Source organism: Rosa rugosa, chromosome 3 (genome assembly GCF_958449725.1).
Source record: "Rosa rugosa chromosome 3, drRosRugo1.1, whole genome shotgun sequence".
Lineage (NCBI taxonomy): Eukaryota > Viridiplantae > Streptophyta > Magnoliopsida > Rosales > Rosaceae > Rosa > Rosa rugosa.
Window position 1 is genome coordinate 56,522,760 of NC_084822.1, and position 22,610 is coordinate 56,545,369.

At 37.9% G+C, this 22,610-nt stretch overlaps 4 protein-coding genes and 1 long non-coding RNA gene across 5 annotated transcripts; 3 read left to right on the forward strand and 2 right to left on the reverse strand.

Annotated features, from left to right (window-relative positions):
• The first annotated feature begins 4,059 nt into the window (after nt 1–4,059).
• LOC133739912 (pumilio homolog 12-like) lies at nt 4,060–7,490 on the forward strand. The gene is made up of 6 exons (XM_062167727.1): nt 4,060–4,904; nt 4,996–5,158; nt 6,000–6,163; nt 6,269–6,527; nt 7,016–7,157; nt 7,239–7,490. Exons 1-5 carry the CDS (start codon nt 4,300–4,302, stop codon nt 7,130–7,132), a joined length of 1,308 nt encoding a protein of 435 aa, XP_062023711.1. The 5' UTR covers nt 4,060–4,299; the 3' UTR covers nt 7,133–7,157; nt 7,239–7,490.
• A 3,939-nt stretch (nt 7,491–11,429) lies between these two features.
• On the reverse strand, nt 11,430–12,528 carry LOC133740161 (uncharacterized). Its single transcript, XR_009861049.1, has 2 exons — nt 12,352–12,528; nt 11,430–11,874 (listed from the first exon to the last, which is right to left on the reverse strand). It is a non-coding gene; the product is annotated as an uncharacterized LOC133740161 (long non-coding RNA).
• Nucleotides 12,529–12,797: 269 nt separating this feature from the next.
• LOC133740400 (signal recognition particle subunit SRP54 2) lies at nt 12,798–15,101 on the forward strand. Its single transcript, XM_062168347.1, has 2 exons — nt 12,798–13,307; nt 13,579–15,101. Exons 1-2 carry the CDS (start codon nt 12,977–12,979, stop codon nt 14,739–14,741), a joined length of 1,494 nt encoding a protein of 497 aa, XP_062024331.1. The 5' UTR covers nt 12,798–12,976; the 3' UTR covers nt 14,742–15,101.
• Nucleotides 15,102–15,353: 252 nt separating this feature from the next.
• Nucleotides 15,354–20,556, forward strand: LOC133740399 (aspartic proteinase 39-like). Its single transcript, XM_062168346.1, has 12 exons — nt 15,354–15,677; nt 15,765–15,885; nt 16,051–16,478; nt 16,572–16,728; nt 17,035–17,117; nt 17,220–17,316; nt 17,741–17,810; nt 17,974–18,171; nt 18,804–18,925; nt 19,445–19,546; nt 19,641–19,738; nt 19,891–20,556. The coding sequence occupies exons 1-12, from the start codon at nt 15,457–15,459 to the stop codon at nt 20,075–20,077; spliced, it is 1,884 nt and encodes a 627-aa protein (XP_062024330.1). The 5' UTR covers nt 15,354–15,456; the 3' UTR covers nt 20,078–20,556.
• Nucleotides 20,557–21,564: 1,008 nt separating this feature from the next.
• On the reverse strand, nt 21,565–22,290 carry LOC133739501 (peamaclein). The gene is made up of 2 exons (XM_062167280.1): nt 22,114–22,290; nt 21,565–21,996 (listed from the first exon to the last, which is right to left on the reverse strand). Exons 1-2 carry the CDS (start codon nt 22,193–22,195, stop codon nt 21,812–21,814), a joined length of 267 nt encoding a protein of 88 aa, XP_062023264.1. The 5' UTR covers nt 22,196–22,290; the 3' UTR covers nt 21,565–21,811.
• Between the last annotated feature and the right edge of the window lie 320 nt (nt 22,291–22,610).

Sequence of the window (22,610 nt, forward strand, 5' to 3'; positions counted from 1 at the left end):
GGATCGGTTTGGCTCAGCTCGGGAATGGGCCTATACCGACACCGGTACCGACTTTATAGTCGGCTGACTCGGCTCGGATCGGTTCGGGATGCCGGAATTTTGTCAAGGATACCGATTGGTTCCGTAACCGATTGGTTCGGTATAGTTTCGGTACCAATCGGATTCCACATTTTCATTTTCACGATCTGGGTTTTCCACATTTTCATCGTTGAACTCACTTCGTGAACTGGGTTCCTAGGTTGGTGGTGCAGAGGTGGATTGGAGCAAGGAAGAAGGTGGGTCTGCTGTAGGTGCAGAGGTGGATTGGGATTTGGGACAAAGAGATGTGGGAATTGTTAGTTGAAGAAGAAGATGAAGAAGAAGGAGAAGGAGAAGCAGAAGAATCAACCCATGTTCATACCCTCAATAATTGGTCTCAGACCAGTCATGGCAGCTCCACCACGTCCACGCGCACGACACCACCACCCCCGCCATCTTCGTCAAACCGTATCCATGGCTCACCACGAATCCCAGCGACTCAATTTGAGACAGAACCGCCATGGGCAGCGGAGCTTCGGAGGTCATGATCTGGTTTCGGCTCGGCTCGGATAATTCGGTATGTATTTGACCCATACCGGTGTTGACCCGTTTACATAGTTTTCGGTACGGTTTGGGTCGGGATGTCGGAGAACTATCTTTTCATACCGAGCCGATCGGTTTCGGCTCGAATCGGACGAGATCGGTATCAGTTTCTCGGCTTTGAATTCCCCGGCCTAGACCTCAGTAAGTATCAACAACAAAACAAGGTGTTTGTATTCATCTCAAGCACACGACTTTGCTCATTGATTCACACATGAAACACTGAAGGAACTGAATTTGTTATCCAAATTTGCCTAACAAATAATATGTAAATGTACACGTCTACTCTTAGATCTTAGTAAGTGAAGTTTGAAGAGAACTAAAATAATTAATAAGATAAATCATTCTAAACTTCAAATTTGAGTTCTTTGAAACGCGTCATAATTTATGACCTCCCTTCATTCGCCCTTTCACAAGTGAAAAAGTAAACGGATATAGACTTCATGAGTAGCGTTTTAACTGTGATGACAGAAAGTAGGGGTGGATTCGGTAGAAAACCGACGACAAATTCCGTCAACCGGGTACCGACCGAAGTTGGTCGGTTTCCCAAATCTGCAACCGAAACCGAGCCGCCGTCGCCGGTTACCGACAAATCGGTATACCGAATTTCGGTTCGAATTTCGGCTCAAATTCGGAGAACTTGCCGGATCTTGAAATTAGGCTCCGCCACCAAGATAACACCGATCACAGTCTTGATCACACTTTCCTCCATCTGCAAGCCCTAATTGAAATTAGAAATACGGAGCTCTTCCTCCAGTTTACCTTAATCTCTTCTTCCAAATTACCTCAATCTCCATCGTCATCATTCTGGGTCTGATTGGGAGGGGATATTGCAAATCGAGTCAGAAGGGAATCGAGTTGGGTTTTGGGGGTTGGATTGAAAATTAGGGTTTTTGATCGATTTGAAGAAGAAATTGAATTGTGAAATTGGGGATTTTGGGGTTGAATTGAATTGAGAGCTTGTGGCAGATGATTTATATACTAAAAAGAAGAAGATGATGGGGGACGTGGAACTTTGCAGGTTACGAGTTGTGTGGCAATCAAACAAAAAGAAGAAGATGATGATGGAACTGATAAAGAAGAAGACGATGATGGAACTGGAAATAAGAAGAGGAGGAGGAAAGAGGATGAGAAAATAAAGTGAAAGAAAAAAAACGATGAATGAGGGCAGATCCAAGTTGTTTTGTTTTAATTATGTGGTGTATGAGGGAATAAATATAAAGTTTGTGCATAATATAGTAAGAGCAGCTTGTGCTCTAGTGGCTAAGAGGTGGAGATCTTGTGCAGGAGGTTAGGGGTTTGACTCTTATCTCTTGTCAAGTTTTAATCATTTTGTATACTATTCGGTGGTATACGTATATACGGTCGGTACGGTATACCGACGGTATGAGGATTTGCATACTGTAGCCGAGCCGAAGCTGACTTCCGGTACGGCTCAGCCGAGCCGAAAAGTCGGTAAGCCGAATCTTCGGCCCAAATCGGTTCGGGCCGGCTCGAATTTCGGTTGGTTCGGTTGGTTCGGCCCAAATTGCCAGCCCTAACAGAAAGATTATAGATCGTACAATTAAATATAATATCTACGAGTTGTGATTAAAACACTTAATAAGTTAATATACATCAATGATGGACGACAATAATTTTTGGTCAACAGAACACTACTTAATCAATAAGAATAATAGAGTCAACTTACTAAAGAAGAAAAGTTGAAAACTTATTAGACGCGTTTCAAAGACCGATTTCACGGTTCACATTAGAGGTGGCAAACGGGCCACTAAGCACGGGCCCGGCACGCTTAAAAGCGGCCCGGCACGACCCAAGCCCGTTAGTGGCCCGGCACGACCCGAGCACGTTAGAATAACGGGTCGGGCTGGGCCTAAGAATATTGGCCCATTGGCCCGGCCCGGCCCGAGCCCGTAATGGGTCCGGCACGGCCCGAGCACGACATATTGTGGGCCGGCCTGTTACAAACACAAAATTTCAATTTTTATTTAAAATCTCATGACAATTCCACTAATGCTTTCTTTTATATTGTAAAAATAATGAAACAAAACATTATATCCTTGTTTTGACATAAGTATTTTTTCTAAATATTAAATATATGTTTATTAATAAAGAATAATCTCATAATAATACAACTATAGAATGAAGGAAAGAAATTTAGTATCTAAATCTTCATTATATTAATAAAGATTAATCTCACAATAATATACTAAAAACTATATATTTTGAGTTTTTTTTTTTTTTCTTTCTTATAGTGGAATATAAAAAATTATTAGAAATCTAATCTTAAAAATCTAAGATTAAGAAAAACGTTGTAGAACTTAATTTATTTTAATTTTATAAATAGTTAAATAAAATTAATTTTTATTTGTTCAAATTAAGATTTTAAAATCGTGCTTTATAGTGGGTAGGCACGAGCACGACCCGTTATTGACCCGGCACGAGCACGGCCCGACACGATATGGGCTCGGGCCATGGGCCGGGCCGGGCTTAATGTTTAGGTAAATGGGCCGGCACGAGCCCGACACGATAATAAATGGGCCGGCCCAAGCACGGCACGAAGCACGACTAGGCCCGCTTAAAATGGGCCGGGCCGGCCCGTTTGCCACCTCTAGTTCACATGATGTGTCCCCTACTATTTTAAATAAATAGTGAGGTTTTAATGAGGATCTTAAAATGAGAACTTCATGAGGACAAACAATCAACAATTGGATGACTTGTGTGTTGTATAATTAATATTTCAACTAAAACGGAAACGGCTCATTCAACCATTGATTTGAAAGTCTTCATCAAAAAATTAAGTTGAAAAGTTTCTACACGCGTTTCAAAGATTGATTTTATTGTTACTTTCCTTAGATTTCACGGTTCACGTGATGCGTACTCCACTATCTTAAATAAATGGTGAGGCTTTAATGAGGACTTCATAAGAATAAAAAATCAATAATTGAATGACATGTGTGTTGTAAAATTAATATTAATATTTTAACTAAAATTGGGACCACTCATTCAACAATTAATTTAAAAATCTTCATTGAATATTTATTTTAAAGTTCTTACCAGAGTCTCTTACTCTCTCTCTCTCTCTCTCTCTCTGTAAATAAATAAAGTTTTGCTATACTTGGTGTCACATGGCATAGGTGAACAAAATTTATGAACAAATTCAATGTGCACATACCAAATTTATTCAATATTTCATGAACGACACGCGTAACAATCTCACTGGACGACATCAATCATCATCACTCGTCCCTGAGAAGCCTCTACTTCTTCTGTTTTTTCGGGTCGAAACAAAAAGAAGCCCAACCCCAACGCGTATTGACAATTTGACATGGTAAAATTATTCTAAAAAGAAAAATTTAATAAATGCGAATTGAGACATTTAGAGAAAGAAGAACGCTGCGTCGCTTTTTCTTATGTTTCCATAAATTGCATGCAAACTCAAACTCCCTCTCTCTCTCTCTCTCTCTCCCTCCTCAGTCTCATCAGTCTTAAGCTTTTCTTCCCTGCCACACTCAACCAATACCAAAATTCCCAAAAAATCAAAACCCCCCTCATATATATATATATATATATAACTCCTCATTAAACCCAGAAACCAAACCCAACCAAACCTCAGAAACCCTTTCACACTACAATCCCCCTACTCGATCAGAAGCCAGTTTTCTCTTCGTTTCAGAAACAATGGAGGGTTTCCGATACTTTACCGATACGCCGTCGCAGAACCCTATTCCCTATGATCAATCCCTAGAAGCTGCTTTCTCTCGCCTGAATGTCTCATCCTTCAGCCAGCCGCCGCCGTTTTCCGGCGCCGATTACAGTTCTGGGTCGGCGCCGAAATACCCATCACGCCGCAATGAACTCATGCCGGGTGGTTTTGATGGTGGGGTTTTCGGTCATTTGGGTCTTGAAGATTGCTGGGTTGGCTCAGATACTGATCATGGCTTAGGTGGGTTTGGTTCTAGTTTACATAAACCATCTGATTGGTCCCAAGAACCACTCAACAGCTTATCTGTGGCTGATTTGCGTGGAAAGATTGCTTCTTTGTCCATGGACCAATACGGGTGTCGGTTCTTTCAGAGAGCTATGGAGGATGAGCCGAAAGAGTTCACTGATATGATATTTGAAGAGGTTGTAGACCACGTGGCCCATTTGATCCTGGACCCTTATGGCAACTATGTTGTTCAGAAGCTTGTGGAGGTTTGTAGTGAGGAGCAGAGGACACAGATTCTGTTAAGGTGGACCAAGAATCCGTTTCATTTTATTACTCTTTGCCTTCATAGCCGTGGGTATGATCAGTGCCTTTCTTCTTGTTTTGTGTATCATGTTGGTGATTGTTGTTAGATTGGTACCCTAATAGGCTTTTCGGACTTGTGGCAGGACTCGCTCTGTTCTGAAACTGTTGAAGAAAATCACTACCCGAGAGCAAATCTCTGTGTTTGTGAGTGCTCTAAGCTGTGGTGCTGTTGACCTGAGTATGCACATCAATGGTCAACATATCATGGAATATTGCTTGAAGAACTTTTCGGATGAACACAAAAGGGTAATGTTATGTCAATTTAGGCAGTTTTGTTTATATTGCTCTTACATGTTGTATTTCGAGTTGATGCTTGACATTTTCATAACCATGAATTATACTCGGCCTGCTTGCAAATGGTTGTGTTTTTTCAGTCTAGTTACGTACTGAGGCCTATACTTAGCACTTCACTAATCGTCGCTGCCCATATGTTACACATTCTCAATGTGATTATTGTTGATTTTTAATTTCCTTTCACATGGAAATTGATGAAGCCTCTGGAATACATGTCACAATATTCTTTATAGTTCACAAACATAAATCTTGGCAAGGAATTGCTTCAGATTTAGCAACCAGCCTATACATCATATGTGACATATGTTCTAAGTTTAATGAAAAGTTGCTATATGCTCTATATATGTAGGTTTTGTTGTTGTCTTGAGTCCAGTCAGCTCTAGGAGGTCCTGTAATTCCTGATTTCTAGCTCCATCCCTGATGGCTGGTGCTGAGCAACATTCCCTGTTGAGTTCTTTCTCTTGATATTTTTAAATGATGAGCTTAAGAAGATCCACAGCTTGAGTGAAAATTCATAGTACTTGTTTGGCTATTATTGGTCGTTTTTCATTTAACAATGGTGATACATTCATCTCAAAGTTGTGCATTTTGAATTTTGTCTCATTGTTTGTGAGCTGAGATGCTTGATGAAGATCATGCTCAGATGCTTATAAAAGGTTTGGTGCTCAACAAGCACCAATCTTTTGTATGTTGCAAACACCATCAGCTTTTGAGCATTTATTACTAGTCCTTCAGTCTGCTTCTCTGAATACAAAGCATTGGGTACTAATTATTTACTGAATTTTATTGGCAGTGTCTTCTGAATGTGGTGATTGACAACTGTATTGGAATTGCAAAAGATAAGGTTGGTTGTTGCGTGCTACAGCAGTGTGTTGATTACTGTTATGGAGAAACAAAAGGACGTCTAATTGCTGCGATAATAGAAGAAGCATTAATCCTGGCGCAGGATCGTTATGGGTTTGTTCCTATGAAACTATATCAATACTTCTCTTGCAGTTTGATCATGACCTTTACTCAATGATGATTTTAATTCAATGTGATATTTTTCTTTTCATTCCTTAGCAACTATGTGCTGCAACATTTACTCGGGTTGAGGGCACCACAAGTCACATCAAATCTTCTGAGACAGTTTCAAGGGAATTATATGTTTCTCTCCTGCAGCAAGTATGGTAGTAATGTTGTGGAGAAGTGCTTGTTAGAGTCGGGAGAAGAGCAGTCTGCAGAAATTATTAGAGAGTTGTGTAGAAGCCCAAATCTTTCAATGCTTCTTATGCATCCTTTCGGAAACTATGTCTTCCAGACGGCATTGTCAGTTTCTAAGGTTAGATCTTCCAAAGCTTTACTGTGTTTATTGTGTTGGGTAGATACACATTGATAACTGCTTAGGTAGAATGGTCTCTTTCTGCCTCTCCAACTAACCAACGATAATCTCTATTCATTATGCTCACCATTATTTTCAGATGACTTTATGATATATACTCAGTAAGGGATAACTGCATTAGTAAATTTTCACTAGCGATTTGTCCAAGCTCAAATTACTTGAAATCATGACTGTCAACTTTGGGGGATTCATCCTCACATCTATAGCAGATTTCAATGCTGGGTGAAATTTAATATTTTTTTCCTCAAATTTTCAAAGTTATCATCTACAACAGTTTGACGCAAAGCTCTTGTCAATGGCCGGAGAGGCCCATGATACTATATTTTGTAACCTTAACCTTCCCCGTGTGCGATTGATCTATAATAGTTCCCGTTATATCTGAAGTCTAGATTCAATTAAACTCTAACGGGTTGGCTTTGATGTCGCAGGGTCTCACCCACAAGTTTCTGCTGAGTCTGGTTCAACATTACACCCCAGCTCTGCTCACCAATCAATATGGAAAAAGGGTGCTTGCTTGGCGTGAAAGGAACTTGCGACGTATGTAGACAGCTAGATATGTACAACTATGAGGTATTTACTGTTGCTGTTTCTCTGTCCCATTTAAAACTTCAATTTTGATGGTTGAGTTTCTAATTGTCCTGTTTGTATCAGTACTTTGTAGGATACTGGTTCTGAAGTAATTTTCTAGGGATGGAAGGATTGTTCATTTGGAAACGGAAATATTGTACTGGATAATCGGCGGCTGCGTAGGAGCTAACTTAGTTTTGGCATATCAAGGGGGTTCACTTGAGAAAGGGATGATACAATGTCTGTTATTAAACTGTAGAGTTCTGTAATCTTCCCGCTGTTGATTGTTGTACTACAAGGCAATAACCATGTTGAAATTGTTTCTAATTTCATCTTTTTTCCTGCCTCCTGTTCAGTGTTGATATAAATCGGGGTTTTTTTTTTTTTCATAGTGATTGAAAACAGCTTGATCAATGGTGAACTTTCCTTTTATTAGTGAAATCTTTTTTTTTTTTTTTTTGAAATAGGACGTCAAGCCTTTCACTTTGAAATATGTAAATGCGATAAATTTTCTAAATTAAAAGAAGTGCTAATCTCAAGCCCCACATATAAGCTTATCAATTTCAGATGGTAGTAAATAATTTAGCTTCTATACATAACGAGTTTTTGTCGGCAATTGTGTTCTATACCTATATTGACCACTCTTTTTTTGACAAATGCGTTCTATACATATCTCTACTATTATAATGGGACGTCAAAGTTAGAGCAAGTCCACCCGTTGAGCTTGATCGGTCAAGACTATTCACTGTTTTTTTGCCTTGTATTTCCACTATTGAGGTTGGCTGACTTGACTACGAAAGTGACCATTCTTGACATTTTGTAAACAGTATCTGACCAGCCAACCTCAATAGTGGAAATACAAGGCAAAAAAACAGTGAATAGTATTGACCGGTCAAGCTCAACCGGTGGACTTGCTCTTAGTGTCAAAGGCTTCACTAACTTTTGAAATGCCCATAATACTCTTTGAAATAAAAAAGAAAATAAAAAAATGATCTAAAAGAAAGTTATTATGGTCAAATGAAAAAACATAAAATTGAAAAAGTAAAAGAAAAGAAACTTTCACTTTCTCCTCCTATTATAATAACACGTACATCGCACGGGTATGAGACTAGTGAAAATAAATTTAGATGCGCCTAGACCGACGGCTATTCATCAACAAATATTTTGTACATACAAATCATTTGGGAAAACATATACACACACAATATTACACATCTTTGCGGCTTCTTCAGTTTTGCAATATGATATTATTCTTCATACATGATTATTCGAATATTTGTTTTACAATGCATTTTTTATATTTCTTATACTGCCATTAGTAGATGACTGTGGGATATTTTATTTATTTCTTTCTTTTTATATAAGAATTAGCAAGATAATTTTTTATTTTTGAATAAACTAGCAAGATAAGAGTTGAGAAATTTTGATAAATGACCTATTTTAAACATTCAAATTGATTTTTAACCATATTTTCCAAAAAGTTGAAAAATAACCATATAAAGGGATCAAAAGTCCCAAATACCCTCACTTAAATTTCTCTCTCTTTTCCCAACCGGCATGCTTCTTTCTCTCTCTTTTCCCAACTCGCGTGCTTCATCATTCATTCATGATCGGATTCAAGAACTCTATCAAATACCCAAGTTGCTCTCTCTCTCTCTCTCTCTCTCTCTCTCTCTCTCAAAGCATCTCCAACAACTTCTCTATAATTTCTCTATTATAGGGAAGTAAAAATTAAAATCTCTAAAAAAATTATGCTTCAACTCCAACAGATTTTTTATTTTACAGATTCCATAATTCTTCTCTAAATCCTTCCCTAAAATTTTACAGATTGCTGTAAATATAGAAAATTATGTTTTCTCTCTCATCACTATCTCTATTTTAGAGATAAATATGGGGAATCTGTTGAAGCAAAACTACCAATTTTTTCTCTAAAATGGAGAAAAATTAAGATATGGGAAAGCTGTTGGAGTTGTTCTCATATGAAGATTGAGAGAGAACTTCTGTCTTAAGTTGCAATAAATGGTTCTTCTTGAATCTCATCCTTTGGGTACTCCACCCAGATCGTACAAAATAGTAGATTATCAAGGTCTTCTAGCTTTGTCACTATCATGCTTGTAACTTGATATTGTACCTTGTACCCTTGCATGTTAATTTGCTGTTTTCACTGGGCTACTTGCTCTTGTAACGTGCTATAGTAGTTTGAAGGGATAACCACTACCAATGCTTCTGTTGATGACATAATTCATGAGCACAGTATTTTGTCGACAAACAAATTAATCTCTACTACTATAAAGCCAGGCCCTTTTTTGGTGTCAAAGGCTTCACCAAATTTTCAATTGTCGAAAAAACCAAGGTAACAAAAAAATCTCAAAGACATAAAAATAATAGTTTCAATAGGCATGACTGTAAAACCCTATGAAACACTACCATCTAAGTTTCTAACCTACAATGAGAGAAGCAGAGAAAAAACTACTTCGTTAATATGAAAAACTGCCACACGCACGATCTTAGAGAATTTGGACGTTGTGGTAGTTTTGGAGCAAAGATGGTTTCATCGTGTATTTATCCCTGTCAGTTTATAGAAAAGAAGAAACGCAATCCAGAAAGAGACAACAAGAGAACTCAAACCTAGAATGAGCAATAGAGGAAAATCAAATTCGGGTATGAAAGTCCTTATTCGGCATGAGCCTAATTGTTCATTGGATGATGATACGGTTTCATCCATTGATTTTGGGATTTCCTATCTAATTGGTTTTTTCTTTCTCTGTGCTTTAAGGGATCTTGAACATGAGTAATTTCTGTATAATGTGAAATCTCTTGGATTCCAGGTATTGGTTTTTCTTTTTCTTCTGATCCACATTCGATTGCTTCTCAACATATTTTAGTGTTGTTTTAAATAAATAAAAAAATAGGAGGAGAGCAGCTTGCATAATCGTGGGAATTGAGAAAGATCAGAAGAAAAGATACGAGTTACAAAAACCTTAATAGGGGCAGTTAAGACTTTTGATTCATTAATATGGTCATTTTTCAACTCTTTGAAAAAACATGGTTAAAAGTCAATCCACACACCTAAAAGAGGTTATTTATCAAAATTTCTCATAAGAGGTGATCTTCCAATTAAAAAAAAAATGGGATAATTACCAGTAAGGTAAATTGGCTCAGTCCAAGTACCATGCGCAAAGGACGTCTCCGTAATTCCCATGCGGACACATTAATGCTGACGCAAGCAACTTTTGTCTATAAAATTAATGAAAATTACATAATTGCCACCGCTTCAATCAAATGCATATGTCAATTAATTTGTATTTTCTCCATCTTTTGAATATAACCGATTAAAATAATTTCTCACTCTTATCAACTTATGCTCCTAAGACCCCAATTTTCACTGTTATCATCTGTCACTTCAATTATTCTACTCTAACAAATAATATAGTACAGTACTACAGTATCAACCCATTCTATAAAGAAAAAGTGGTATAAAACTCTAAATGATTACTCTGACTTCTGAAAGAAAAGGAGGAACAGTATAAAATAGACTATGAACTAGAAATTTAGAGCAAATAAATTTACTAACCCTCAATAGTTATTTGTTACTGATCCCAAATAGCAAGTGACTAATGTCTTCAATAATAAAGTTAATGGACCCTAACTAACTAGTTCAATAACAAATACTGAAAGACATGGATCATAAAGAACTATAAAAACATATAAGACCCTCAATAGTAAATAAGGCTATTGACCCTCAATAGCTTCAATGTTACTGACCCTCAGCAGCAACAATGCTACTAACCCTCAATACCAAATAATGTTACTGAACCTCAATAGTTTAGAATGCTATTGACTATATGCCTCAATAATAAAGTCATTGACCCTCACTAACAAGTACAACAAATACTGAAAGACATGAACCAGAAAAGCATTATTTGTACAATGAAATAGAAAAGCCTATAAGACCCTCAATAGCTCCAACGCTACTGACCCTCAGTAGCAACAACACTACTGACCCTCAATACCAAATAACATTACTGAACCTCAATAGTTTAGAATGCTATTGACTCCAAAATGAACTATAAAGGTGTAGCGTGTCACCTTAACACAATTGAAAGTAATATGAAAGCAAGAGCAAATAGATCATTGACCTTTAGGGTTGTTGTATCTTTTAGTGATCATGATGGATTGAGACATATGCTAACAATAAATAAACTCACTGATCCTCAATAGTAAATAATGATACTAACCAACAATAACAAATACTAAGATATAATAAGATTTACAGACGAGCAAAGAAATTAAGCTCCAATTATTACCAAAATAAAGCCTCTATAATATTGACCACATCAATATTTCATCACAAAAAAGTAAATTGTGTACCACAATCAACCAACTCATAAAAGTTATGTAATTAAGTGTAGCCAAATATCAAAACCCAGTACAAGGGTATATTGAAGCTTTCAATTACTTACCATCACCTAACAATTGTGTCCTATGGCAATTCACAGTGGGTTGATTAAACTGATCTCTAAAGCAAGGAAACCTTGTTGCAGTATAAGTTTTTTTTCATTAGAAGGGACATGACTAATGATTGAAAAAGGCATAATACATCAGTGGAACTGAAACCTAAATAGTCAATGTCATCCTAAATAGTTTCCAATCTGATGAAGTTCTCCCTTCACAAAATGTTTTCTTGCTCTGTACTCTGCACCGAGCTATCAGCTACTATCTGAAATGATAATAAAAAATCACAACCAACCCAATATAGAATCTATCAAATACAAAAAACTCAATAGTTAGGTTAAAAACCAAATAAAATGAATCTTACTTTCTGTTTTCTCCTGTGCACAAGATTATTATTTATTGCAGAAATCCCAATCTTTTTCATTCTAATGCAGAAAATATCATGTCTTTAGGTGTTGAAGAAGAACTAAGAAAACTAAAATGAATAAATTCCTATAAAGAACATAATATCATATCTAATTCATTCTCTTTTGAATGAACTTGGTCATCCCATTAATGTTTGGCATATGAACAATGAATCTGCATAAAACACAAATACTTGTCTTCTAACATAGGCCAAATTCATGAGAAGTTTAGGTGTGATTAAGAAGCTCTCAAGACGATTCTTCTTAGATTCGAGATCAGATAACTACTAGCATAGAAATAATTTCAATCAATAGATTCAAAATACAAAATCACATACCTCAAATTGGTAGAATCAAAGAGAATCAAAGAGCTTATTTCCTAGATCTGGTCTCTCAGTTCATCTTCAAAAAAGCTGTTCTATTTTCTTTTTCATCGCCCAATCCATCGCCATAGCTTGACCTCTGTGCTTCTTTCACAAATCCCTAGGTGGAAGAGCAATCAATGCTCTCTTATCTGAGAGCCTAAGAAATATCCATGTACAATGATGGGTATTTATGTCAATGCACCTTAACGGAAAAAATAAAAAATAAAAATATAATTGGTCGAATGGGTTTTAATGGTGCGTGGGCTTGCTTACCGCATGGAAAGTAGCGAAATGAGCTCTGCTCATGGGAAAAACTTTGCTGATATTGTAGTTTTTGGTAATTTGCTAAAAAAAAATTTGTGAGGATACATTGGGGATTCCTTGTAATAATAAATGAAACAAAACAAAAACGAAGAGTTGTGAAGTGTGGACCAGATATATGCCAACTTCCTTCCCGAGTCAATCACTAAGAACGAAGAAAAATCCCCAATTTCTCAATTCACCAAAACCCTAACCCTCGTTCTCCCAATTCTCAATCGACCCGTCCCCCCATCCCAACCCAAACCCATCTCGAATCCTTCTTCCCTAATTAGCCAAGATGGTGTTAGCGGAATTAGGAGGGAGCATCTCCCGTGCTCTCCAGCAGATGAGCAATGCCACCGTGATCGACGAGAAGGTCCTGAACGAGTGCCTCAACGAGATCACACGCGCTCTTCTCCAATCCGATGTGCAATTCAAGCTCGTCCGCGATATGCAGACCAATATCAAGAAGATCGTCAATTTGGAGGATCTCGCTGCCGGTCACAACAAGCGTAGGATCATCCAGAATGCTATTTTTAATGAGCTCTGCAAAATGCTTGATCCAGGGAAACCCTCTTTCACTCCGAAGAAAGGAAAACCGAGTGTGGTCATGTTTGTTGGTTTGCAAGGTAATGTTTTCCTTGGCCAATAGATCACCGGTGAAATTGTGTTGCAATCTGATTTGAATTGGGGAGATATGGTGTGATTGTTCGTGTTGCTCGAAACGTTTTTTTTTTTTTTTCTGGTGTAGCTTGTCTTATGCTGTCCTTTTTTTTTATGAAATGTTCGAAGCATGCCGAATCTTTGTTATTCTGTTTGGTGTTTGGTGTTGGCTTACATTGCAACTGCGCTTTTCTTTCTTTCTTCAATTTATGCCTTATTTATTTGATATATGTTCAGGGTCTGGAAAGACTACAACTTGCACAAAATATGCATATTATCATCAGAAGAAAGGTTGGAAACCTGCCCTGGTGTGCGCTGATACTTTCCGAGCTGGTGCATTTGATCAGTTGAAGCAGAATGCTACCAAGGCAAAGATTCCGTTTTATGGAAGCTATATGGAGTCGGACCCTGTGAAAATTGCGGTGGAAGGAGTGGAGACTTTTAAGAAGGAGAATTGCGATCTTATAATTGTTGATACCAGTGGGCGTCACAAACAGGAAGCTGCTCTTTTTGAAGAGATGCGTCAGGTGGCTGAAGCGACGAAACCAGATCTTGTTGTATTTGTTATGGATAGCAGTATTGGTCAGGCCGCGTTTGATCAAGCTCAAGCATTTAAGCAAAGTGCTGCAGTTGGAGCTGTTATTGTTACCAAAATGGATGGTCATGCAAAGGGAGGTGGTGCTCTTAGTGCTGTTGCAGCAACAAAGAGTCCTGTTATATTTATTGGAACAGGAGAGCATATGGATGAGTTTGAAGGGTTTGATGTTAAGGCCTTTGTCAGCCGTCTATTAGGCATGGGTGACTGGTCTGGATTTATGGACAAGATTCAGGAAGTTGTTCCTAAACTTGACAACCAGCCAGAGCTTCTGCAAAAGCTTTCAGAAGGGACCTTCACGCTGAGGATTATGTATGAGCAGTTTCAGAACTTGCTTCAAATGGGCCCACTTAGCCAGCTTACTTCAATGCTTCCAGGTGCTGAGTTAATGCCAAAAGGTAATGATAAGGAAAGCCAGGCCAAAATCAAGCGGTACATGACCATGATGGACTCGATGACAAATGAAGAGTTGGACAGCACAAATACAAAAATCATTACTGAGTCTCGTATAGTGCGAATAGCACGAGGTTCTGGTCGTCTGGTAAGAGAAGTGATGGAGATGTTTGAAGAGTACAAGCGCCTTGCTAAAATATGGAGCAAAATGAAAGGAATTAAGATTCCTAAGAAGGGTGGTATCAGTCCACTAAACCAAAACTTGAATGCACAGCAAATGAGCAAAGTCCTACCTCCCCAGATGTTGAAGCAGATTGGTGGCATGGGTGGCTTACAGAACTTGATGAAGCAAATGGGTTCAATGGGTTCAGCTAAAGAAATGATGGGAATGCTTGGAGGTGGGGACAAATAGATATTGACGACAATTATAGAGATGATTGAATCTCCCTCAAGTTACAGCAGGCCTATGTGAACCAGAGAGAGCGTCCTGCGACTGAAACGCGCTATCCTTTTCGTTCTTTTTCTTTCTTGAGACAATTTACAGGCAGCTATGCTTAAGTTGATACTGCTAACTTCTTTGCCAAAGAATATCTCTATTGCCAACTATTATCCCAGGGCATCTCTCTCGATTTGATTTAAGATATGGCAGTAGCATTACTAGTTTTGTTATAATGTGTTTGTATCAGCTGGTATCAGTTCCCTTTCTTTGTACTTGTTATTGGCTCCTTTTGGCTTTTGATTAACTTCTCAAAGTAACGCATTTTGTCTCTTATATATTTGGTCAACAAAATACATGGTAGTCTCCTCCTTTTGGCCATTGATGAACTTCCCAAATATGAGAGGATTCTCTCTTATATATTTTGGTCAACAATACATTATAGTACGGTATTCAAATTCCGAGACTTTAATTTTTCACTGTTACTCAAGCTGACGTGGCGCTACCAGATTGGGCAATCTTACGCGTTTAAATTCAACCCGCCGCAAATTCCAGTCCGCAAAAGGCCGAAAGCTATATAAACAAAAAAAACAAAAATGAAAAATGAAAAATTCCTTGTTTTCTCAAATCGTGGGAGCACACTGAGGACTTTTCTCTCCAAGGTCCTCTCCGGACTTCAAATCGGAACCTCATGGCTCCTCGGAGGTTGGTGGTCCTCCTCCTAATTTACTCCGTCCTACTCAATTTTTGTGGCGCGTTTGCTTCAACCGCCGATGATCAACGCCGTCCGATGATCCTTCCTCTCCATCTCTCCTCCCCCGACGACCACCGGCGAGCCTTCGACGGTCGGCGTCTCCAGAGATCGGAGCCGAACGCGCACATGAGGCTCCACGATGATCTCCTTACCAACGGGTTTGACTCTCTCTTCTCAATTCTCCCTAGTTTTTTTTTTTCAGCTCTGGTATTTGTAATGGTTGTGGAACTTGGAATTGGAATCAGGTACTACACGACGCGGCTGTGGATTGGAACACCGCCTCAGATGTTCGCTCTGATTGTGGATACGGGGAGTACTGTCACTTATGTGCCTTGCTCTGACTGTGAAGCCTGCGGTAACCATCAGGTTCGGCTTCATTTCCATGCTTGACTTAGCTAGATTTCCTTCAATTGGTCCAGGGTTTATTCAACTTGTTTGTTAAAGCTCTAATTTAGTTTCGCTTTGTTCGAATGTTTGATATTATTAGTATTAGTTCGTATGCGTGCAAGCTGAGCAATTGTTGCTATGCAGGACCCTAGGTTTCAACCCGATTTATCTAGCACGTACCAACCTGTAAAGTGTAATATCAATTGCAACTGTGACGATAAAGGAAACCAATGCACTTATGAGAGGCGCTATGCTGAGCAGAGCTCCAGCAGTGGTGTGCTTGGTGAGGATGTCATTTCTTTTGGCAATGAGAGTGCACTTGTGCCCCAGCGTGCTGTTTTTGGTTGCGAGAATATTGAAACCGGTGATCTTTACAGCCAACGTGCCGATGGCATAATGGGCTTGGGCCGTGGTCAGCTTAGCGTCATGGACCAGCTTGTTGATAAGGGTGTTATTAGTGATTCATTTTCATTGTGTTATGGAGGAATGGGTGTAGGTGGGGGTGCTATGGTTCTAGGTGGGATTAAATCCCCCCCGGATATGGTATTTACCCATTCTGATCCCTTTCGCAGGTACATACTTTTATAATGCCTTTAATTTAGTTTGTTTTACCGAGTAATGTGTTTTGTTCATCTCACACATACACTTTAGTTTTGGGGCAACAGTCCATATTACAATATTGAACTGAAGGAGATACATGTGGCTGGAAAGGCTTTGAAGTTAAACCCGAAGGTGTTTGATGAAAAGCATGGAACTGTCTTGGATAGTGGAACGACATATGCATACTTTCCAAAGGATGCTTTTATTGCATTTAAGGATGCTGTAAGACTTGATCTTTTCAGTTTCCTCATGTCTCTGTGTTTTTTGGTTTTTTTGGTGATTCTCTTTGTATTATCTAAAGTCAAGCTTCTTTTAGATACCTATTGAAAAGTTTAAGTTTGGTTCCTGATTTTTTTTTTTTTAAAGGAAAAAAAAAAAGGTGTTTTATTATTAACTTAAGAATAAAAACTTAAACCAATAACTTGAGGAACAAATTCAAGTGAGGTTATTCACTTTGCAGTCCATCCGTATTGTAAACAGGCTTTCAACAATTAAGTGATGGTATGTTTTTCTTTTGGTAATGTGCAGATTATGAAGGAAACTCATTTCCTCAAACAAGTCCATGGTCCTGACCCAAATTATAAAGATATCTGTTTTTCAGGTGCTGGAAGGTAATCCTCTAGGATATTCACATCAAGTATGTACCTTGATTTACTGAAAGTTTTTTTTATCTTCCCTTAAATCTAAAAGTTTAACATTGAATTGTGTTTTAGGGATGTCACCCAACTATCAAAAGTTTTTCCACAGGTTGATATGATATTCAGCAAGGGACAGAAATTTTCACTGTCTCCCGAGAACTATTTGTTTCCGGTAATTTTATTATTATTTTACTTGAGCATGTCTTCGGGAAATCATGAAAGACTTATTTAATGGAAAATGTGCTTGAAAATGGTTTTTGAGGCCTTTGTTTGTTGAATATCTAATTTCTGTTTCTTTATCTATAATATTTTGAACTCTCTTTGTCAATCATCATGTAGGAAATCATTTAGAAAATGTCAAACTTACTCTAATCATTAAAATTATTTTAACAAGGAAACTTAGTACAAGTATCTGCTTTTCTGCACATTTATAACTATTGTACTTTCATCTCACATGCATCACCTTCTCGTTTTCTACTCTAAACTCATCATATTGCACACAACTCATTTGCCTGATCTTTATGGTCTTTAATGAATGTATAATGTTTGATTTATTGGTTTTTCTGTGTTTTTTGTGCCATTGTTACTCTCAAAAGCATACGAAGGTTAGCGGGGCTTATTGCTTGGGAATTTTTGAAAATGGGGATTCAACCACTCTTTTAGGAGGTATGTGAGATTCCTCTCTCTTTCTCTCTCTCTCTCTCTCTCTCTCTCTATATATATATATATATATACATTCTTATGTGAGCAATGTGTTTTGTACATATTGCAAATAACAAATGCTTTGAACCAGTGTTGTAGCTTACTTTATGTTTGTTGGATTGGACAGGAATTCTTGTACGTAATACCCTTGTGACATACGATCGAGCAGACAATAAGATTGGTTTTTGGAAAACCAATTGTTCTGAACTATGGAAGAGTTTAAATCATGAGAATGCTCAGGCCCCATCTTCTAACGACTGGAATATGAGTGGAGGGATTGCTCCTGACATCGCCCCAGCTGGATTGCCTCAAACTGATCTTCCAGGTAGATTGAGCGATTAGTTACTCCTAGGTTCCAAAGGCCAGAATATGAAGAGCTGCATTATATGATAAATGGAGAAGATAGTTGCATCTGTTAATGTGAAAAAGATTGTTGTTATGCTATGTCTGTTCAAGCTTAGTCGTACTAATTTCATGGAAGCAATAAGGTAGTATGCATACATGATCCAACACACTGGGTTCAAGAATCATGGTGGTTACTACTACCACTAAATTTTCAAAGTGCTGATTGTGCCATCAATTTGTTTATTTCTCAAAAGTGCCACTTTAGCTGATCTGTTATTATCTTTGCCCTTGATTTGGAGTCCAATATGACCCCAGTTAGCTTTGGTTCAAACCATCATTTTTACTTGAGTTGTTAGTACTGGACTTATAATTGTTTGGTCCTGAATTTGGTGTACTAACATTATGCTGTTAGGTCGACTCCTTTACGATTAGGTAGTTGAAGCCAAGATTCTTTTGAGCACGTTAAGTAATTCTGTTCTGGTATCATGAAATGATATGACCTTTAATACACACAAACACACACATATGTATAGAGGATAACCTCAATTGTCATGCATTTGAGTATACTTTTCCCTCAGCAACTTTGGCAATTCTGAAACATTTGATATGTAGGTGAACTTCAAATAGGGCAGATAAGTTTCGATATGATGCTCAACATCAGCAACTCTATGAAACCCAACTTCACAGAACTCGCAGAGTCTATTGCCCATGAGCTGGAAGTTGATATTTCTCAGGTAGGGTTGAGCTGTTTTATCTTTTGATTTAAAGTTTAATGTGCGTGAAGTAGATTTTATTCCCCATCATCCTGTCAGGTACTTCCATTCTTCCCATTTTATTGCCACTTGCTGTCTTAGGAAGGTGCTTCTTCATGGGGGCTGAGGGGTCTTGGTTCCCTAACAATGTAGCATCTTAATAGTGAAGTATACATAAGCTCAACTATAACTTCCAGAATTCAGTCTAGCCGTTTCTAATTAAACAAGACAAAATGTTTTAAACCTCCCTTGAGGAGATATAACAATATTAAAAATAAACAAATCAAGTTTTTCTTTATGCTGTGTGTTTGACCCTTACTCTTATCATTGGACCAATAGAAACTTAATTTTAGGGTCATTTATCTTCATCCTTAACCTACTATAACCCAATTGATTCCTACTATCGTGTCCTTGCTCTTTAGTCTGCTAGTATCACTTAATATTCTTTGCTCTTGTATATCTTGGATTAAATTCGCATTGGCAACACAATTTCTTTTTCAGGTTCACTTGAGGAACTACACTATTTCAGGAAATGATTTACTCATTAAGTGGACTATCGTACCTGATGAATCTGCCAATAGCTTTACTACTACCAAAGCAATGGTAAATACTATTCTGTTGCAGTAGTACATGCGCTGCAATTGGAGCCTTTTCCATCTGCTGACTATAGTGTTAACCTAATTCTTGTTGATTTCAGAACATAATTCGGCGCTTAAGGGAACATCAGATGCAGCTTCCCCATAAATTTGGGAGTTATCAGCTGGTCAAATTGAAAGTTGAACCTCAAATAAAGCGGTATGTTATTTTCTTTTTTCCTTTTATTTTCCATTCACTTCACAATTGCTTCTCACTCATCTGGTTCTAGCATTAATTGGAAGTATAAATTGTTGGAAGTTTGCTACAAATGATTTTCATTCTTATAATTGGATTGTTCCGGAGAATTGCAGGTCATGGTGGGAGCAACATTCTTGGATGGTGGCAGTTGGAGTTTCAGTTGCCTCGGTTCTTGGACTATTAGCATTAGGGACATGGTTGGTTTGGAGATACAGATCGCGACAGGGCATGACTTATGAGCCTGTTGATGGTGTTGTTGGTGTGGTTGTTGCAGAGCAAGAACTTCAGCCCCTTAAATGAAATTCTTTATTTTGGCGAGTAGTTAGAATTTCTCTGCGGAGATACTGCTTTAGAGTCGTAGACTTAGCTTTGGAACTGTACATATGGGTGCAGTGAAGCTGATGAGGAGATTAAATGTGCAATCCCTAGGTGACTCATTAACTGTACATTCAGTGTACAGTATAGGAAAGTGGAAAGGCGAATAGGTAACATAATACAGATGATCCTTGATTCTGTCACTTCACGGTATAAGTTCTGAAGAACAAGTGATAAAACAGTGTGAGGATGGTGAATTTGTTTATAGGTGTCCCGAGGCCTTAGTGACCCTTCTAGTGAACCAAAAGAAGAGATCACAGATTCAACTTTACTTGTTTTTTCTTGTTTCTTGTTTTTCCCCTAGTATTTTGCGTCCATTGTGTAATCAGAAAGCTTGAAACTTCCATGTAATACTTCAATTTTTGCAAGCTATATGCCCTTAAGAGACTGGACTTTTTGTTTTTTGTTTGGATCTGTTTTATATTTTGACTGTAGCACCGTTCTTTAGGTCAAATGCTCTTTTTTATTTTAAAATTTCTGTAAAACTTTAGGTCAATGCTATGGTCGTTTTTAATTAAAATCTTAATTGATCGTGGACTGAACTCATTGGATTGGGTCTAACAGCATCCTATTCGTCCTTGCTTTTGTTGGTTAAGAACGAAATACTTTATTTGTTCGTTAGAATTATCATCATCCTCCTACAAGCAAAACATTTGATGTAACAAATCAAGAACATGAGACGTCATCAGTTGTATTTTTCGATAATTTTTATAATTTAATTTTATTAATATTTGAGTGATTATTTTAATGTGTCAATATTTTTCAAAATTTTTATCAAAATTTTCGTAAATTTGAAGTACAGGAATTTCAAACCTTATTATCATGACATTGATTACATGGGTCTATAAATAAATGTTGTTAGTTCTATCTGTAACTTTGCATGTCTCATTTATCATTTCATTACTCAGATATGACATGATGATTGATACATTTCATCTGGTAATTGTTATGCAAGAAAATTACTTACTTTTATCAAAACTGATTGTGTTATATTTTGTCCTTAGACGGTAAAATCCAGTCCCATCCACCTAATTAAATTATGTTTTTTCCTCTTCATACTTAAAACAGCTGGATAGTACTCTCCTGATTCTTTTTCGGTCAATTATAGTGTCCTAGCTAGGAAGGCAGGTCTTTCATGCTTCAATCAGTTCAATGTCGAACAAAACCAAAACAGAGCAACTACCAGATCTATACGTACGAGATATACTTTTAAGAAGGCTGCCTTAGTGGAACATCTCATGTAGGCTTGCTAGTTATTACTAATTACTGCTTAGAAACTGGCACACTATTTCATTCGCTTGAACAATTCGCATAGAGTTGGTCTTGGATTAGAGTTCCGAACAGAAAAGAAACCGAAATAAAAAAAGAAAAAGAAAGAGAGAAAAAAAATGAGAGAGAGATCGAACGAGAACTGAAGCACCCAACAAGCCTGAAACAGTGAAATTCATAACATATAACGGTACGGACCTCCGTTTATTCACACCGGAATGAAATAATTAAGCTACTTATATAGCTCTATGCCTCTATGTGCATTAACTTTTGTTATTATTTTCTTTTACGGGTCCGAGTAACCGAGGAGTACACAATAAATATAGATAAACCAACACCGTACCACAGATAATAGCAACCACCATGGATGAAGTTGTTTGTTGTCGGAGATTAAGGGCACTTGGGGTTTCCCTTGGAGTTCTTGAGGTCCCTGTAGCAAGGGCATTCGTCCTTGTTTCCGTAAGTCCCAGAAGGAACGCAGTTGCATTTCTCGCAGCATATTCCACAGTACTTCAAGCACCGATCCATGTATCCAGCTTTCGAACATCTCACCCCACACTTTGAGTCGCAGAAAGCTGCACATCAAACCAAACTGTAGTCAAGAACACAATCCCACAGCGTCGAAAACAAAGAGATCTCGAAACAAATTAAGGAAACAATATCAAGATGATGAAGCTAAGAAAGAAGCTTACGTGAACCAGCCATTGTGGTCTCAAACACAGATGAGCCGAGAACAAGGCAAACAAGCATGAATGTTGCGACGACGAGCTTCATTTTCACGGAGAACGACAAGAGATAGTTGGATGGAGATGAACGGAAGAGCACCAAGTGTTGAACTGGTTTCTGAAACGTTTTGGGTGTGTGTTATAGAGGTTAGAGTGAGAAGGTATTTATAGTGAGCTAAGCTAGCGTGGTAGGTAAAGGGTTAGGGATGCGTTATTACTATGGAGATTAATAAATTACTATCCACTAGTACGTAGATTATAAGCATTACCAAAAATTTTAGGGAGGCTATACCTTCAAAGAAAATATATTCATTACAGCAGAATACAGGCTGTAAATTAAGTGTACGTGGATTTGCTTTACAAAGATCATGAGTGATACAATTAAATTGGAGGGCTACGTTTTTTGATTAAACGGAACACTTGTTAATCATCAATTTTTCGATTGAGACTGAAAATTGTAACAT

Bases quoted from the DNA above. Each gene is read 5' to 3' on its own strand.
- LOC133739912 (XM_062167727.1), top strand. From the start codon at position 4,300: ATGGAGGGTTTCCGATACTTTACCGATACGCCGTCGCAGAACCCTATT. The intron at 4,905-4,995 runs GTATGATCAGTG...GACTTGTGGCAG, and splicing joins CTTTGCCTTCATAGCCGTGG to GACTCGCTCTGTTCTGAAAC. The intron at 6,528-7,015 runs GTTAGATCTTCC...TTGATGTCGCAG, and splicing joins CGGCATTGTCAGTTTCTAAG to GGTCTCACCCACAAGTTTCT.
- LOC133740400 (XM_062168347.1), top strand. From the start codon at position 12,977: ATGGTGTTAGCGGAATTAGGAGGGAGCATCTCCCGTGCTCTCCAGCAG. The intron at 13,308-13,578 runs GTAATGTTTTCC...ATATATGTTCAG, and splicing joins CATGTTTGTTGGTTTGCAAG to GGTCTGGAAAGACTACAACT.
- LOC133740399 (XM_062168346.1), top strand. From the start codon at position 15,457: ATGGCTCCTCGGAGGTTGGTGGTCCTCCTCCTAATTTACTCCGTCCTA. The intron at 15,678-15,764 runs GTTTGACTCTCT...AATTGGAATCAG, and splicing joins GATGATCTCCTTACCAACGG to GTACTACACGACGCGGCTGT. The intron at 16,479-16,571 runs GTACATACTTTT...TTGGGGCAACAG, and splicing joins CATTCTGATCCCTTTCGCAG to TCCATATTACAATATTGAAC.
- LOC133739501 (XM_062167280.1), bottom strand. From the start codon at position 22,195: ATGAAGCTCGTCGTCGCAACATTCATGCTTGTTTGCCTTGTTCTCGGC. The intron at 21,997-22,113 runs GTAAGCTTCTTT...TTTGATGTGCAG, and splicing joins GACCACAATGGCTGGTTCAC to CTTTCTGCGACTCAAAGTGT.